Source organism: Lolium rigidum, chromosome 1 (genome assembly GCF_022539505.1).
Source record: "Lolium rigidum isolate FL_2022 chromosome 1, APGP_CSIRO_Lrig_0.1, whole genome shotgun sequence".
NCBI lineage: Eukaryota > Viridiplantae > Streptophyta > Magnoliopsida > Poales > Poaceae > Lolium > Lolium rigidum.
Window position 1 is genome coordinate 109976468 of NC_061508.1, and position 17810 is coordinate 109994277.

The following is a 17810-nucleotide window of genomic DNA, read 5'->3' on the forward strand; positions in this document are numbered from 1 at the left end:
GTTGTGTGATACGCATAGTGGCCTATCAAAACCAGGTCCAATGGGATCCCTGCTTCTGTGATGCCGAAATAATGAACTGCAATGTTTCAGTTGGAAACTTTTATTTAGGATATACTTCTGGTCTGCAAAAGGACGTCTTAAAACACCAATAGCGCTTCTTTACTAGTACGTGAAGAATTTTGGTATCTGCAGTAGACAAAACGATTTCTTGATTTAGCTCTCTTTGGACACAAAAGTGAAGAACGCTCTGTAAGCTAAAGCGAATTAATTCTCCTGTATTATTCTTCCGTTTGATGGTTTTTGATAGGACAAATATGAAGCAAGTTTTGGTGTATGATTCTTTGGCCTCCATCCGACCACCAGACTAGGCTGCGCCAGAACTCGGCCCCGGAACTCTTGCCTTGGCCAACTCGGAACCCATCTCTCTATCCGTTTTCAAGTGCTAGACTGAAAAGGAAATAGGTTCTGCTGCTATTTGCAAGTCGATCTTGAACTCAACAGGATGTTAGAATATACTCCCTCCGGTAGATATACGGTTGTATATGTGTAATCCTTATATAATTGTACGTGTATTGTACGATCTGAACTCTGTCTTGTAACCTCCATATATAGATCAATACAAGGCACGGCACCACAATGTATGGTTTTTCTAATCTTACATGGTATCAGACGCAAAAAGCTAAATTCCACCCCACGGGGGAAAGGAACCCAATCTCTCGATCGGCCAAGAGCTCTCCATGGCTCGCCGGTGCTGGCTGGTAGATAGATACGTGGGAAGCGGCGATGTTGTTATGTTGTCGCTGGCTGGCTGCTTGCGCTTGCTAAAGGATAAGGGTTTGCCTTAGGAGGAAGGCAGGATGAGGCTTAGAGGCGGGTGGAGTTCGGTTGTAGCAGACGACGGCGACGGCTAGGGCAAAGTGGCGGATTAGGCGCCAAGGAAAAGATGGATCGGTCGAGAAGGGACTGGTGGCAGGCGCCGGCGAAGATGCCACCAGAGAATACAGATATATTCGATTAAGTGGAGACGACTGCTGCCCTTGGGCCTGAACCAGTAGAGATGTATAAAGTGGGTAGTGCAAAAAATAAAGTTTATAAAAATGATATGCCGTGAGTTAGTTCATATTTTTTACAATTAATACCATATATTTGTAGAAGTAAAAAATGCATGGTAGAGAACATGAGTTATCTGAAGCAATTACAGAATCTCTAGCACCTAAAAAGGAGAAACTGGACACCAATCTCACCTTGCAACACATACACGAGTACATCCAATTTTAGGTACAAATAAATAACATTCATGAGGATGTTAAGGATGCCATCATTTGGAATCTCATCTCAAATGGAGAGTACTTCACAACCTCACGGAAAGTGTCTTTGACATACCGACACCAATGCTCTCTTCACTTTTAGATTATGGAAAGTTTTAAAATCTCATGTTTTTAAGTTTCACAAATTATGAGTTAAATATATAGATAGACATATACGGGTGGAGTGTATGCAAGAAAAGCCAGTTCAAAAATACTTTCTATTTTAAATAATATAAAAAGACAAATTTCTGGCAGTAAATGGTAATCAAATAGTATGAGAGGGAAAAAATTGCATTTTCCAAAATATGAATTATTTTTTATCTAGACTTTTTTGCACACACTAACGATAAACATATCTATCTACATATTTAACATCATAATTTTTTAAAACATAAAAGTGAAAAAATTTTAAATTTTTAAAAAACTAAAAGTGAAGAAAGCACTGGTGCCATGTGCACCAAATCCTTTTCCACGACATTACAATGCGCAATTCAACGGAGCTACGGCAACAAGTATCAACAAGAGCAGCGGCTGCCGTATGTTGTAGGCGCAAGTTCAACCCAAGATACGAGTACCATCCAGTCTTCACCTCGAAGAGAGGCGTGAAAATATCTCATGACAGGAGCCGATGGAAAGTACGCAAGAAGAACTCAGTAAACGAATACGTCACTTCCTAGGATCCCATCACATCAGTGGACTTGTGACCACTGCTCTAGTTTTTATGCCTTGTTTTGTGTACATACAATACAAGAAGGATGGATAATTTGGGGGAGATAAAATACTCCCGACGAACTTACGAAGAAACTAGAGTCTGACATACATTCTAGTTACTCTACGTACACGCGTTTGAATTAGCTGATAATACTGGATTAGTAAAACGAATTAATAAACTAATAAATTATGGCATCTGAACCAGGGCCCAGGTCACCTTGAGTTGGACTGTGCGTGGGCGTAGCCCAGGCTGAGGTTTGACCCGCTGCAGGCTTCAGCCCGGAAGGGGTGGTAGACGGGCCTGGGCCGGTAGATGGGCCAGGCTTGCGCCACCGCCGCGTGACCGTCCGTCGGGGAGTGCTGCTGCTGCTGCGCGTTCATCGGCTCCGGCTTCACCTCCGCCGCCGCTCCGCGGCTGGCGGGGCCCTCGTCGCCGTCGTGCGCGCGCATTCGCTTCCGGCCGATGCAGACGCCGAAGAGCCTCGCGCTCATCTTCTCCTCCGCGCCGTTCTCGGCGGCGGTTGGGGAGGACGGCAGGAGGTCGAGCACGGAAGGGGGCGTGAGCAGCGTGGCCTCGGTGGTGTCGCCGGAGGCGGCGGCCGAGGTGGCGTTGACGGCGTCGGGCTGCTGCTGCTGCTGGGTGTCGGTGTACTTGGACATGAGGGCGAAGATGTTGCTGCAGAGCTTCTTCATCTGGCCGAGCTCCCGCGCGAGGCGCGTGTTCTCCCGCCGCAGCCGGTCGTTCTCGTCCCCCAGGCTAAGGTCGCCGCCGGAGCAGGACGGCGCGGGGTGCGGGTGGCGCGGGAAGGGGGGCTCCGGGGACGAGCTCGAGGACAGCGCCTGCTCGTCGCCGGACGGCGCTGGTGAGCCCGAGCCCTGCCGCTTCGCCACGGGTAGCGCCATCGGGATGGCGGCCGCCGCCGCGGCCGGCGTGACCTTCCGGCGGTGTATGTCGACGAGCAGCCGCTTCTCCCCGCGCCGGAAGCAGTCGTTGGCGAACTCCCACCTGTCCGGAATGATCTTCCTGAACCCCTGCACGCACACACCACGCATCAGCGCCTCCGCATTCCGGCGACAGAAATCCAGCCCGGATGAAATCGAATCGATCAAACGGGAAATGGAGAGGGGCGCAGGCACTTACGTATGTGTTGAGCTGGCGCACGAAGCTGGATAAGTTGCTGTGCTTGAAGTACTTGGGGAGGAGGTCCCGCGCGAACTCGGCGGGGCGCCAGACGACGAAGGTGGAGCCGTCGGCGTTCCAGGAGATGACGTCGTCGACGGCGGGGTCGTCCACGAGCTGGTACGTCTTGTTGAGGAAGGGCGTCGGCAGCATCCTCTGCCCCGCGCCCGCCGCCATCTCCGCCGGCGCCGGAGGAGGAGGAGGTGTCTCGCCGGAGGCCAGGTCGCCCATGTAACCGCCGCCGGCGCCGCCGGAGCAGATCTGGTCGCGACCGACGAAACGAAACCGTGGGCGCGCGAGAATGGACGGGAGTTGGGCGGTTCTGGAAGGTTCCGGTTGCGTGGCGTTGAGAGAGCAAGCAACCAACCAAGGAAATGAAGCAAGTTACGCGGGGCACGGAGCGGAGGCGTAGGAGGGGGAGAGTGGGAGAGGCAGCGGCGGTTGCGGAGATGATGATATAAAGCCGAGGGCGAGGGCGACCGTGGCGAGGACGCCAAGTCACGGCGGGGGTGGACGGCCGTGAGCCCTCGGCTCGGGCCGATCCAACGGATGTGGCGGGGGGTGACGAGGATGGGGGAATGGTGGGTGGGGCCTCCGAAGCGGCGAGAAGTTTCGGTGGATTTTTTGGGAGGGCTTTGTCGGGGCATGGCGGATTCTGGAAGGTTCAAGGCGGGACGGAGGAAAGAATCCGGGACACGTTTCCGGCCCCACCTCCACGAGGCGGATCGCGGAGCCACCACTTTCGCTCTGCGGCCCGCGCCCGTCTGACCAAAACAAGTAAGAGCTGTAAAATCACTTTGCCGCCAGCTCCATCCATATTTTGGGCACGATGGTATACCACCTTCAACACAAGCTCTAAACTTTGGAGGTCTGGAGCTGTAAAAATCCGAAGTTGTTTCTGCGTACGACTTATACAGCACGTTTCGCGGTAGATATAGTGCATGATATAGCGCTTTTGTCCCAAGCTGTATTTTACAGCGCCGGTTGCAGCACCTGTTGGGGCATTATTTTGCGCCCATGCGCTAAATCATTCATTTTTTTTTAGATACAGCGCGGGATAGAGCACCTGTTGAAGATGCTCTAACGCGTCAACCCAAACGCACCGGCGTTTTCATACGTTAGCTTTGATAGAAATTTAAATTTATTCAGAGCATCTCCATCAGCGCGTCCTAAATAGTTGTGGGGACGCCAACAGCGCATTCTTTATTTAGGGACGCTGCTCCCACACAGGTGCCTCTCAGACGGTGGCCCCCAAAACGTTTTTTTCTTTTTACAATATTTTGAAACAACATATCAATCACATTTTATTCATACTACATTCAATAATTCATACAATAACACAAATAGTACTTAAATTATTCATACAACCAAACAAATAGTACTTAAATTTTCATACAATCAAATAAATGGAAATTAAATTATTCATACATTCAAACAAATATAAATTAAATCATGCATTGTTGGCGGTTTCTCTCCTCGTCCACAAATGCGCAGCTAGATCCGTCTGAAGCTGTGCATGTACACCTGCATATCGAATTTCATTGTGCATATGAAGAAAAGCGGCAAATTCTAGGGGTTAATGTTCTACCTCAGCAAGTGGCCCTTGATAATCAAATGGTTGATTATCCTGCACAAGTTCGTCGCGCTCGCTCTCAATGATCATGTTGTGCATGATCACACAAACGTTCATCACCTCCCACATCTGAGACTCAGACCAAGTGAGAGCAGGGTACCTGACAAAAATGATGCTGAAGCACCCCAAAAGCACGCTCAACATCCTTGCGAGCTGCTTCCTGGCATGTCGCAAAGTAAGCGCCCATCTCGTTTGCTGGAGCCGGGATTGTCTTTGCAAATGTAGCATACGTCGGATAGATACCATCAGCTAGATAGTACCCCTTATTGTATATGTGGCCTCAAAGTTCACAACAGTAGCTTATCCCTCGGCTAGCCTGGCAAACACCGGAGAGCGTTGCAACACGTTGATATCATTGTTTGTTTCTGCCATGCCAAAAAATGCATGCCAAATCCAAAGGTCATGGTCTGCCACCGCCTCAAGAATGACATGCACTCACCAGTATGCCCCTTGCAGATCTCCTACCAAGCAAAAGCGCAATTCTTCTAACCCCAGTGCATACGGTCAATGATTTCGAGCATCCCAGGGAACCCTCTTGCTGCATTTTTTTGCAGGATCCGAGTTATATCATATGTCCTTGGTGCTCTCAAATAGACTTCGGCAAACACCATTGTGACAGCTCGGCAAAACTTGTAGAGAGTCTCTATACATGTCAACTCTTCCATCCGTAGGTAGTCGTTGGCTGTATCTGGAGGAGCTCTGTATGCAAGACATCGCATTGCATCATTGCACTTCTCAATTGAGGTGAAGCCCCAAAAACCTCTGCCATCTTGCTTGGTCATGAAGTAGTTGTCGTACTCCCTGATGCCGTAGACAATCTTCAAGAACAGCTCCTTGTTCATCCTAAACCGGCACCAAAATTCTCCGGCGTCGTCGTTGAAGTAGTCGGCGTCAAGCAACATTGCGCCGTCTTGACGATGCTGATTGATGTTCCTCCTCTTGCATGGCTTTGAGCCTCCGCGCCGAGGCACGACGAAGAAAGGCTGGCGAACGCGCAACATGCTCGTCAGAATCAGCTGTTGTTGTTGCCGCCGGACAACCTCAGCGTTTTGCTCCTCCGTTGCACCATCATCTCGTCGTTGCTGTCCATCGCGGAAATCAGACGAACACCTTGCGGGCAGGGCGCTTGTGCCGCGGTGGCGGCGAGCTCTGTTCCGGTCGAAACAGCGGCCGCCGATCGAGGGTGTGGCGGCCGAGTTGATGGACGGCGGTTCCTTGACAGGCGGTGGTGTCTATTGCAAGCAGGGGTGCAGCGGCGACGGCGACGGTGACGATCTAGAGGGGTGGGGGTCGGCTGGGCGTGGGTAGGAGGTGGGTAAATCGGTGCGTCTGGTGCCATGCGGAGCACACGCTCATTTTCGGACGTGCCGCGAGGCGCCGGCGCACTTTATTCGCGCCTTACGCGAAGGGGCCGACACAGGGATGACAGTGTTCTATTGGGCTCAAAAACTAGCCGGTGCCTTTTGGGACGCACCGGTGCGAGCCCAGAAACCACGCCGGCCCCCAAATCGCTATCGGGGACGCTATGGGGCACGCCGGTGGAGATGCTCTAAGACATTTTGAAAACTATATTCTTATGAAATTCATACGGAATTTATACAACAGTAGCTTGATTTTAAACTAAAAAAATATCTAGCAGCGGCGTGCGTCAAAGGTGCTGAAGTCGAGGTTGTTGCCGTCGTCGCTGGATGGCCTGAAGGACCGGTCGTCGTCCTACTCTTCCTTTGGCGCTGGCAGCTCAGAAGATCCGGCAAGGTCGACGAAGTTGGCGCCGTGGTCCCTGGCGGACCACACCGCCACCTGTGACGGTTCCATCGTGATCTGCTGGTAGTCCTCGTCGACGGAGCGGCCGAGGATGAAGTTCTGGCCAAGGAATTCATCCGGGTCGTCGCCACCACGGAGGACCGCCTGTGCCTCAGTCTCCATCTCCCACCATTGCTTCTTCGCCGGCGGAAGTGGTGGCGAGGCCGCAGCGTCCTCCTCCTTAAGGCGGCGGCGTTGGCCCGACCCCGTCGTCTGATGGGCCGGAGCAGAGGACGCGCGCCTAGCCACATCGCGGATGACGACGCCTTCGGAAGGAGGTGCGGGCACGGCCGAGCGCGTGCGGTCGCCGACTGCTGACGATTAGGTGCACGAGCTCCAGGACGTCGTAGTCCTTTCCGGCGCCCTCTGCGGAGTCGGAGCTACCGACGCCATGCACTCCGCCTGCGGGAAGTACAATGGGACGCGTGTCGGGTCGCCGCGGGCGCGCTGGCGGAAGCCATACTGCCGCAGCGTGTCGTTGACATCGCGGTCGTGCCACCAGGCACGGCGACCGATGTTGTTGAAGCGGCCGCTCGAGCGGCCGGCCACCTGCGCGAGCTCGACGACGTGCTCATCTTTGAATCGTCGCAGCCACGCCGGGCTGTCGTGCGCGTTGGCCGGCAGGATCTTCTCCGCCGGCGTTAGCAGGTTCCGCCGTTCCCTGGCGAGGGCTCGCTACTATGGTCCTACCGGTGGCGACGGTGGCACGGCAAAACGAACGTTGGAGATGTGCTAGCCGTGCGCCAGCGTTTGTACTGTACTAACACGGGGATGCACTGACAATACCCCGCCTCGTCGTTGCTAAGCTGCAACGCGCGGAGCACGCCGCCGCTGCCGTTGGCCTCGTCGTTGTGCGCCATCGTCGGTGGGTGCGTGGGAGAGGTGGTTGTTTGCGCGGCGCCTGCGACAATGGCGGCTAGGGTTGGAAGACGGGGAAGAAGAGAAGTGCGCGCCGGTGCGGTTTTAAGGGAGGCAGGGGACGCGCATTGAAGGCGCGTGAGGAAGGTGGGTGGACGCCGCGTCGTTTCCGATGCGAACCGTCGCGTCCTTTAGCTGACAATGCGTCCCCACCCGCGAAAACTGTCGTCTCGCGAAGCGCCGGCACCCCTATTCGCGCTCTTCGCGAAGTGGCCGGCACGGGGTTGCGACGCTTCTATTGCGCTCGAAAAAATGTCGGCGCTTTTTAAGATTCTGGTCCTTTAAAATGCTATTGGGGCCGCTATCGATGCCGGCGGTGGAGATGCTATTAGCTCTAGGTTGGCTCGTTTTCGCATTTCGCGAGATTTTTTTTCCACTTTTCCCAAACAGTTTCTGCAGAGGCGGGTCGCGGAGCCACGGCTTTCGTTCCGCGCTGTGCAGCCGTGTGTGTTCAAAAGAGGTAACGCCGCAATCGAAAACTGGATTAAGCTGCTGGAGTCAGCGCCCTTTAGGCCTTGTTTGGATACGGAGGTTTGGCAGAACTAGTTCTCCGTAAGCCAAGATAACGGTCTAACAAACTAAAATTCTGTTTGGATGGACTAACTAAAACGCGAATAAGAAAAACTGAGTTTCCACAAAACCAGGAAAACCCGTGTTGGCAAAAACGACTAATACTCGTTTTTGTGAAAACGCGATTGCTGAAACCACGATTGCAGCGCGGCGGCCTTGTCATGTATGAGCCTGCGAGATTGCGACCTCCGGCCTGACCGACGGCGGCGCAGCAACGTCCGGCCTGAGCGGCGGCGGCGTGGTTGTGTGAAGGAGCACCTGTTTACGGCGGTGTTTGTCACGATCTCGCGTTGGTCAAGGGGCGTTCGTCGTTGTCCCTGTCGAAGTGTTGGAATATCCTTCACAGCTCAGACTTACTGCCTCGCTGCTGCCGGTGCCGTACGACGTCCGGCTCAACGACGGCGACCGGCCACCTGGACTCGCCGCGTTGGATTGGCGGCAGATAAGCCGAAGCCCGAAGGCCGAACCTTCATGAAGCACACGGGCGTCGAGCACCCTCGCGAGCTCTGCGTTCCATGGCCGCGGCTGCTCTGATGAAGGTTGGACGGCTGGCGTCCATATGCGGCAGACCTGCAGCAGCTTAAGCCCGCGCCGCGGCCGACGAAGAGCGATAGCCACGGCGACCTAGGGTCGAGGTGGAGCTACTGCAGGGTGCAGGCGTCTGCGTGCGCCAAGTAGTCAAGGTCGCAGGGGAGGCGAGCCGCGAGCAGCGGCGGCCTATGCCGACGTCCATGAGCGCGGCATGTTTTCGAGGCTAGCAATGGTGTCGAGGAGCTGAATGACCGAGGAGGAGAGGGTTGAGAGACAGAGCGAGGGGAGCCGCAGAGAAGTGTGCGTGGCGGCGACCATGGGGACACTGGAATCGCAAGTGCAGGGTGAAAGAGGGGAAGAGAAGATAAGAACCAGTTTTACCATTTTGTCAAGAGGGGAAGAGAAGACAAACCTCTCAATTGTCAAGTGCTTAGACTTGAGATAATTCTCCTTATTGTACTTAACATTTTGAACTAAATATATTTTGTTTTTTATTAGGGCATCGACGACGGATACTACAAACTTGTCTACTTCGAATAATGTCCAATCCAATGATGGAAGTAGTTCAATTGATATAGTCATTGATTGGTCCAAGATTGAGATAGCACCTGCGAATGAAGATGAAATTGATGTTCCCATAGCAGAAGAGAATTTGTGCTTGATGCTTGGAATTAATGATAGATCTGGGCATCAACGAGCTATAGTCGGAGCAACTATAAAGAAAAAGGGCAAAAAAAATCATAAAGGTGAGGATCAACTATCTAGAGAGGTGATTGAGCAAGAGTTATTTCCAGATGTTGTTGGGACACCGAAAAGAGATACAATCACATTGCCTCCTAGTCTTCTTGACAGCCCTGTGCCTGTTACGAGGAGGTAATCCTTCTACTTGCTTTCATATGCACATAATTATGGGAAAAATCTGTTTTCTAACAACATGTATAATTTGTAGGAGACTTGCTATGGCCATGGCCGAAGGTGGCGCATCACCACCACCAGTGACAACTACTACATCTCCGGCTGCGCCTAGTTTTGATGTGCCTTCAAGTTCCAATGCATCCAAGAAAAAATTAACTCCAAGGAGGAGGAAACAATGATTTTATTGAGTCAAGACTCTGTTTTCAATTCTAAGATAGATGTGTTGCCTTTCTTTATTTATTGAATAATGCACACAAAATTTATTATTTTGACTATTTTAAACTCTGAATTATGAGTTGGTGATCTATCGTGTGATGAATTATGTCAATTCCATGTAATCCTAAATTTTGGGATATCTAAAGGCACAACTGATCATAATCAGTACCTATCATGTTTAGGTGATATATATCTTTGAATTTGTAAACCAAGGTGTGCTCTGTTCTGTAGCTGTAAATGCTATGCTGCTGTCTAATAAATTAATGCTTGCTTGTTTCCTGGCAAATCTGAACTGTATTTCATCCATGTGCAGATAATTGCTAAATTGGATCTTCTTAATTCGAAATTCATCAGCAATCAAACAAAGGCTTTTAGTATCCAGAGTAGTAGATGTACCTCAGTACCACAACCCAATTTACACCTGACACCTAATTTTCAGAGGAGTCCTATACCATACATATTCAGTTTTGACAATTAAACTTGTTTCCATGAAACCTTCAGGCTACTAGGTTCAGAGTAGTTTTATAGTATTGACGAGGTATTTAGTGTGGCATGCGAATTAACAAGCCAGATGAGTTAACTCTAGTCATACTTTGTATACAAAGTCATATGGACATTCAGTTCAACAGCAAAAGTAAACAAACTTTATCCAGAGCATATGGAGGAGCATAAGAGAGAGCTTACCATCAGTAGCTGGTCGGGGAGGTGGCCACGAGCAGCATGACAGAGAGGTAGCCGACGGCAGGAGCTCGGGGGTGTCGCCACCCAGCTTTGGGATTGTCGTCGGAAGTCGCCGGTAGCATCTCTGTATGAACGCCGGCAAAATAACCTCAAGGCAGGCGACCCGCAGCTCTTCTTCGGTGCATCTCCGCCGCCACTCCAGCGCCGCTGCAAGATCCTACCACCAGCCGCGGTCGCGCCCGCCGCCGAGCGCCACCGTAGCTCCATGTTGCTCGTCCCCGCCGGCCGCACGACCACCCGTTCAAGAGCTCAGCACTGCATCCCCTGCCTTGGCTCCCTCGCGCCTACCCTTGGCAAGCTCGCCGTGGCTCGGCCAGCCGCAAGAACGAGCGTGGGCAAGGCGGCCGGCCGGCGCGGATCCTGGGGCTTCCTCGCCTATATGTGCTAGTGTATTCACTTCTCACTTTCTCAGCTGGAACTCACTGGACGCGGATAGAATGGGGAATAGCACTGGCCAGATGTTTGGTGTTCTGTTTGGTTGGTTGATTATGTCCGGCTAGGTACCGGTCCAGCTAAAGACGTACACGCACTGTATTTCACAATGTATTTTCGTGTTAAAAAAATGAATTGTTCTGTAAAAGGAGAAACAGGGCAAATTATAAAGAAATTGGTCTAATGTGTGGCAAATAATAAATAGCCAAGTAATGTGTGGTAAATAGTAAAGGAACGAAGTAAAGAGTGGTATATTATAAAATCTCCCCGTTCCCTATAAACTCACCACTAAAATTTGCCATCCAAACAACCACTTAGACAGGGCGACCCTAGCTAGCGCTGCCTTCGACCCAAGCGATCGTTTTTGTCGTTTCCGAAAACGGATTTCCGGGCGATTGTGTTGTTTCCATTTCTGGGCGCACGTGACGCGGAGCAAAATTAAACAGCAGAGAAAAGGAGTCGAACCCACGACCTCCTGGCGAGCCCGGGCGGGGCAAACAGTGGGGACAACCAACTGAGCTATCAGTTGTTTGTGTCATCTACGTAGACGTACCTCAATTTATACTAAAATTAATCACGGCTGAGATAACAAAAGAAAACACGGTCTAAACTAAAAAAATCCAGATAGCAAACCATGAAACTAGCATCCATGTTGATATATATTGACAATTTTTTATTAGCTTAAAATTTATCAACCCCTTTACCCGTTATTTATCAATGGTAAATGTGAAAAATTATCGATCCGAAAAAGTAATTTAAGTTAGAATATTATGAGGATATTTTTAGCTCACAATTTATCAACCACTATGCTTATTATTTACCAACGGTAAAATGTAAAAAGTTATCAACCCAAAAAACTAATTTCATTTAGAATACTTTTGAGGATATGTTTAGCTCATAATTTATCAACCCCTATGTTTGTTATTTAGCAATGGTAAATGTAAAGAGTTATCAATCCGAAAATCTAAACTCATTTATAATATATTAAAAACATGTTTAACTCTCAAATTTATCAACCCCTCCGCCCGTTATTCATCAACGCTAAAATGTGAAAAGTTATCGACCCGAAAAGTTAATGTAATTTAGAATATATTGAGAATATTTTTGGCTTACAATTTATCAACCGTTATGCCTATTATTTATCAAAGGTAAATGTGAAAACTTATCGACCCGAAAACCTATTTTTATTTAGAATATTTTTGGGAATATTTTTATCTCATAATTTATCAACCCCTCTATTCGTTATTTAGCAATGGAAAATGTGAAGAGTTATCAACCCGAAAGTTAATTTTATTTAAAATATTTTAGAAACATTTTAGCTCACAATTTATCAACCCCTCTGCCCATTATTTATCAACGCTAAAACTGAAAAGTTACCTACCCAAAATCTAATTAAGTTGAAAGTGATATTTATTTGAGTTGCAAGTGGTAGTTCATTTGAGTTGCAAGTAGTTCTCCCACCCGTTATTTTTTCCCTCTTAAAAACCACTAGCCCAAAAAAGGGAATTAAAAAATAGTCCAAATAACATGATTTTTATATACAAAAGTAACAACAATATGAAAAAAAAATGATACTGAATTTTTAAAAGGGAATTGTACAAAGGGAATTGAAAAAATTTTGCATTGCTAGGTAAAATTTGGAATAAATTTACGGAATCAAAAATACTGATACAAATGAAAAAATCACAAAAATAAATTCGCGGAAAAAAAAGTTCATATTTTTATGTTTATAACATATACAGTAGATAGTACAAAAACAGTCTGTTTCTATTTCTAACAAAAACCTTTGGTTGCTCGCGTGGTTAGGGCAGCAGGCGCGTGATAACCAGGAGGTTGTGGGTTTGAATCTTCCCAGGGCAGTTATCTTTTTCGGGCGCGGGCGCGGGGGTCTCGGATCGAATACGACAAAAACTGCATACGCGCGATCGCTACAAAGGGAATTCGCTTTAGACAGCGGTAGCTCTCGATTGGCTTGTTTTCGCAATTTCGCGAGATTTTTTTCCCATTTAGAAACAGTTACTCAACATTTCGGTCACTGGATCGCTTCCGCGGGCTGACTTGTACCAGCACATATTTTGGCACGGCCCGGAACGCTAATTATCGAGCCCCAAATCTCAGCTTGTACGGTTCTTCCAGCAGTTTTTAGACTCTACACGAAAAAAGAGGATTGAAATGCCTTTCTTTGCATACCTAAATAGGTGTCGAAAGGTGCACCGGCATTGCACTATGTACCTGCTTTCTAATTTGCAGAGAGGTTAGACACATCAGCTATTTTGATAAGAAACCCTAAAAACAACTGTAAAGAACAAAACAAATTTTAATTAAGATAGAAATATTACAGTTGCAAAATGTGAAATGTCGATCAAACCCAAACTAGAGGATTTTTCTGGACCTCGCCTTCTTCGCTGCAACAAAACTAGACGATCATAATCCTCGACTTCATCGCCGCAAAGGGAGAAGACATCCAGCCACAAGTTTTGCTCAATCTATTAAATAAGAATGGCTCTACGTTTTGTAGCGAAGACGGGATAAACCCTAACCTTCCGGGTCGCCTCCGCTCGGACGATCCCGCAGGTCTCCAGCAGCCGCCGCCTAGCCCCTCCAGCGCCTGCCCTCCCAGGCCGCTGCCGCCGGCGGTGGTGGCGGCGCCCATCCCGCTAAAGGCGGAGGGCAGGAGAGGGCTCGCCCAGTTGATCTCCGCGAGCGGTGGGGAACGGCTTCGGCGGGCCATGGACTTGTCGTGGAGGAGCGGATGGAGGTGGGGCGCAGACAGGTGTGGGCAGCGGTGGCCGGCGGCGACGCGGAGTTGAGATAGCGGCGGCGTGGCACTGGAGGCGGGGCGGGCCGTTGGACCCGATCTTCCCCTGCCTCGGTGATGCGCGGTGTCTGCCGGCTATGCGGATGTCTGCCCCTGCTTTTGCATCTCGAATTCGTCTTCTTCTCCGCTGCTAGACTGTGGCGTGGGGGTTGCCGGCGCAGTTTTGAATAAAGGTGGAGGTCTTTGATTTTCTCTCTCACCGTGATGAAGATTTGCCCGTCGCTAGTTGTCTTGGATCTGGGGCTGCCTGCCAAGTTTCGGACGGATCCGCCGGCGTATTCCAGATGGACGCCATGCTTGGAGTTTGCCGGAGTTTCATGCCGTTTTGGTCGAGCGCAACAATGTTTTATTCGGACTGTTTGGTTTCAGAGGGGGTGTTGCGAAGCTCTGCGGTCTGTTGCCATCATGGGACATGTTGGTTCCATTGGGAAGTCAGATGTAGAGAATGGAATGGAAGCCGAGAACTGAGGATTGGCAATGTAGTTCTGAGTCATGGTGCAGTGAGGTTGGCTTCGTGATTCATGACTTGGGCGGCGGAATTGGCAAGTGGGGGCAAAAGAACTAGAGAAATTTAGTGTCTAAACTTGCGGGTGAAAATCCAATGTCTAGTCTGAATTGGTTGTGTTTGGCAATGTTCTTGTTGAAGACATTGGTTTGGGAGTGCGGACTTTCTCTAGGGTGAAAACATATGGTCTTTAATCAGGGCGATGACGCTGCTTGTGCACTGTTCACTTCTTGAAGGCATCGCTTTTGGAGTTGCTGGATTGTTGGTGATGTTTTGATGGTGGTTCATCCGCTGCTGCAAGGTATTGATCACTGTAGCGGGATTTTTCTTTTATGTAATTCTTTTTTTGGCTATGTCTATATGTATTGCTATTAGGACACTACGTTGTTGTATATGTTTGGTGTAATTGGTATCTTCACAATATTAATATATTTCCTTTATCGAAAAATAAGAAAGGCAATTGCCTAGTTTTTTTAAGGGAAGGGTAATTGCCTAGTTAATTTAGGGTACGTAGTGTTCACGTCCCCGGGGCGCCAGCAACTTGTAGGCGTGGCCAACTTATTGACGAGTAAATCGCTAGCTCGTAAATGGAGTCAGATTTGGCTAGGTCATTAGAAATCTTAGCCTCTCGATGAGATCTTAGTCATAGCCTTCGGCTACCCCATTGTACACTCGATAATTTCGATAATCAAGATCAGACAATCAGGAAGTAAGGGCTTTTACCTCATCGAGGGCCTCGAACCTGGGTAAATCTTTCTCCCTATCTGTTTGGTATCTGATGTCTTGTGTCAGCCTGCAGGATTCCGTCAACCCCAAGCCCCAAAAGGTGGGCATTGCCGAGGAGCACCCTCGTCAATTGCCGCCGTCTGTGGGAAACCTGTCGGTACAAGGCATGTCATCGGCAGCTTCGGTCACATCAGCAACGTTCGTGCTGACTTCACCAACACCTTCAAGCCCGAAGAATTCGGTTCGATGCGGGCCCTTCGTGTTCACTCCACGCACTGAATCACCGCATCCAATTCCTTCGGGGTTGTAGTAGTATGGACGCGACCTTCGGCGGTGTCCACTTCATCATCGATTCCGGAGGGTTCCTTCGACTTCAAAATTCAGCTGCGTCAAACTTAAGGACTTCGGCTCAAGAAATCATCGTCCCACCGAGAGCCTCAGTGGGTTTGCCTAGGAACAGCAACGGGAGCAGCCGAAGGAATTTTGGTAGCAGAGAGGAGCAACGGAAGAGGCGAAGGGATCTTCGTTGCGAGGTAGAAGAACGAGCTGCGTGTCACCTCCGCCAGTGTGGTAAAGGATGTTATAGTGCGCAATTAAATAAGAATCGCAGCCGTGCACCTTATTTGCCAGCCGTGGAGCAGCTTGTCGCTCCATGTTACTTGCATGCTTACATTGACCCAAAACACAACATCGAAAAGGCTACGCATCTACTTAAAGATTGTCGGCAGTTCCTCGATATTCAGAAGTTATGTGAAGAGCTAAGGTTTGATTCGAAAGCAAAAACTCGTTTGGCGGAAGGAAGAGCAGCGGCTTACAATTATTGTCAGCAACAACAGTATGTTCCAGAAGAAGACATCTACATACCTACCGAAGTTTACCCTGCATCTCGAGGGCAAGTGAACATGATTCACAAGACTAGCTTTTCAAAGAGGGAGTCCAAGAAGTTTTCACGGGAGATAAAGTTTGCAGAAGTGGCTATGACGGCAGTACCCGATTATATCGATTGGTCGGATCAGAACATCCTATTCAGCAGAGCGGATCATCCGATAGCCGTCCCAAGGCCTTGTCACGCTGCCCTAGTCCTTGAAGCACAGATCGGATAGTACAATATGAGCAAAGTGTTCATGGATGGAGGAAGTGGTTTAAACCTTATCTTTCCAAGTACAATGAAAGCAATGGGTTTGTCAGTCGATATGTTAAAAGAATCTGACACTGGCTTCCACGACATCATCCCAACCCGACCCGCTTATCCCCTTGGTAAAATTTCATTGAACGTTGTCTTCGGCACACCCAGGAACTTTAGGAAGGAGAAACTCGAGTTCGAGGTGGTAGATTGGGAATCATACTACCATGCCATCCTCGGCAGGCCAGCGTTCGCCAAGTTCATGGCAGTCCCTCATTACGCATATTTGAAGCTGAAGATGCCAGGCAATAACGGGATAGCAATAATTTTTCACATAAGTTTTTCTCGTTCTGATAACCGCGACAGTGATTTCTAGAAGAACGCCTCCAAGTTTGGAGTCAGGGAAGAACTTAATACACTTGACGTAGTCACCGATCATACACATCCACCTGCCGACAATCGGACCACAAAGTCCGATGAGTTTGACGTTGCCAAGGAAGCAAAGAAGCATCAAGTGCACCCCTCTGACCTGAAGAAGACAGTCAACACATCGGCAGATCTTGCTGCCGCATAGGAAAGTGCGCTCATCGAGTTCCTCCGTGAGCGCTAGGAAATATTTGCATGGGAACCATCCGACATGCCAGGTATTCCCAGGGAACACGCTGAGCACGCTCTCAATGTTGACCCCAAAGACAAACCTGTACAAAAGACTTTACGTCATTTCTCAGAATAAAAAAAAGCTATTGGTGAAGAAGTTAATCAGCTCCGCAAAGCTGGGTTTATTCGAGAGCTCAAGGAAGCTGAGTGGGTAGCTAATCTAGTCATGGTGCCAAAGAAAGATACGATAGCTCTTCGTATGTGTATCGACTTCACAAGCCTCAACAAGCATTGCCCAAAGGATCATTTCCCATTGCCTCGCATCGATCAAATAGTCGACTCCACAGTAGACTGCGATCACATCTATTTTCTCGATGCTTACTCAAGATATAATCAGATCAAGCTCAAAAAAGAAGACCAGGAGTTAACTGCGTTCATAACACCGCATGGTGTTTACTGCTACAACATCATGACTTTCGGATTAAAAAATGCAGGTGCAACCTATCAGCGGTGCATGCAAGCCTGCCTCGGGGAGCTGATTGGCCGAAATATCGAGATTTATATTGATGACATCGTTGTCAAAACTAAAAACGCGGCCACACTCATTGATGACTTGAGAGAAACTTTCGATAATCTTGACAGATACAAAATCAAGCTGAACCAGAAGAAATGTTTCTTCGGGACCAAGAGGTCAAGTACTCGGGTACTTTATTTCAGCCAGAAGAATAGAAGCTAATCCTTTAAAGATTAAAGTTGTCCTTGACATGGAACCACCGAAGAGTCTGCAACAGGTGCAGCAATTGGCAGGACGATTAGCAACTCTTAGTAGATTTATTGCAAAATTGGGAGAAAAGGCCTTGCCATTTTATCAACTGATGAAAAAGTCTGAAAAGTTCGAGTGGGCAGCAGAGGCACAAGATGCTTTCGACAACTTGAAGAAGGTTCTGTCGACTTCTCCAGTCCTCGTAACTCCACAGGACGGGGAGCCAATGTTGCTCTATATCACCACAACTATTCAAGTCGTCAGCACTATGCTCGTTGTTGAACGCTGATAACCCACAAGTATAGGGGATCGCAGCAGTCT

The 17810-nt window shown here is 49.0% G+C and overlaps 1 protein-coding gene across 1 annotated transcript; it reads right to left on the reverse strand.

Moving 5' to 3' along the window:
- Positions 1 to 1983: 1983 nt before the first annotated feature.
- LOC124679554 (heat stress transcription factor B-2b-like) lies at positions 1984 to 3429 on the reverse strand. Its single transcript, XM_047215267.1, has 2 exons — positions 3160 to 3429; positions 1984 to 3077 (listed from the first exon to the last, which is right to left on the reverse strand). Exons 1-2 carry the CDS (start codon positions 3427 to 3429, stop codon positions 2232 to 2234), a joined length of 1116 nt encoding a protein of 371 aa, XP_047071223.1. The 3' UTR covers positions 1984 to 2231.
- Between the last annotated feature and the right edge of the window lie 14381 nt (positions 3430 to 17810).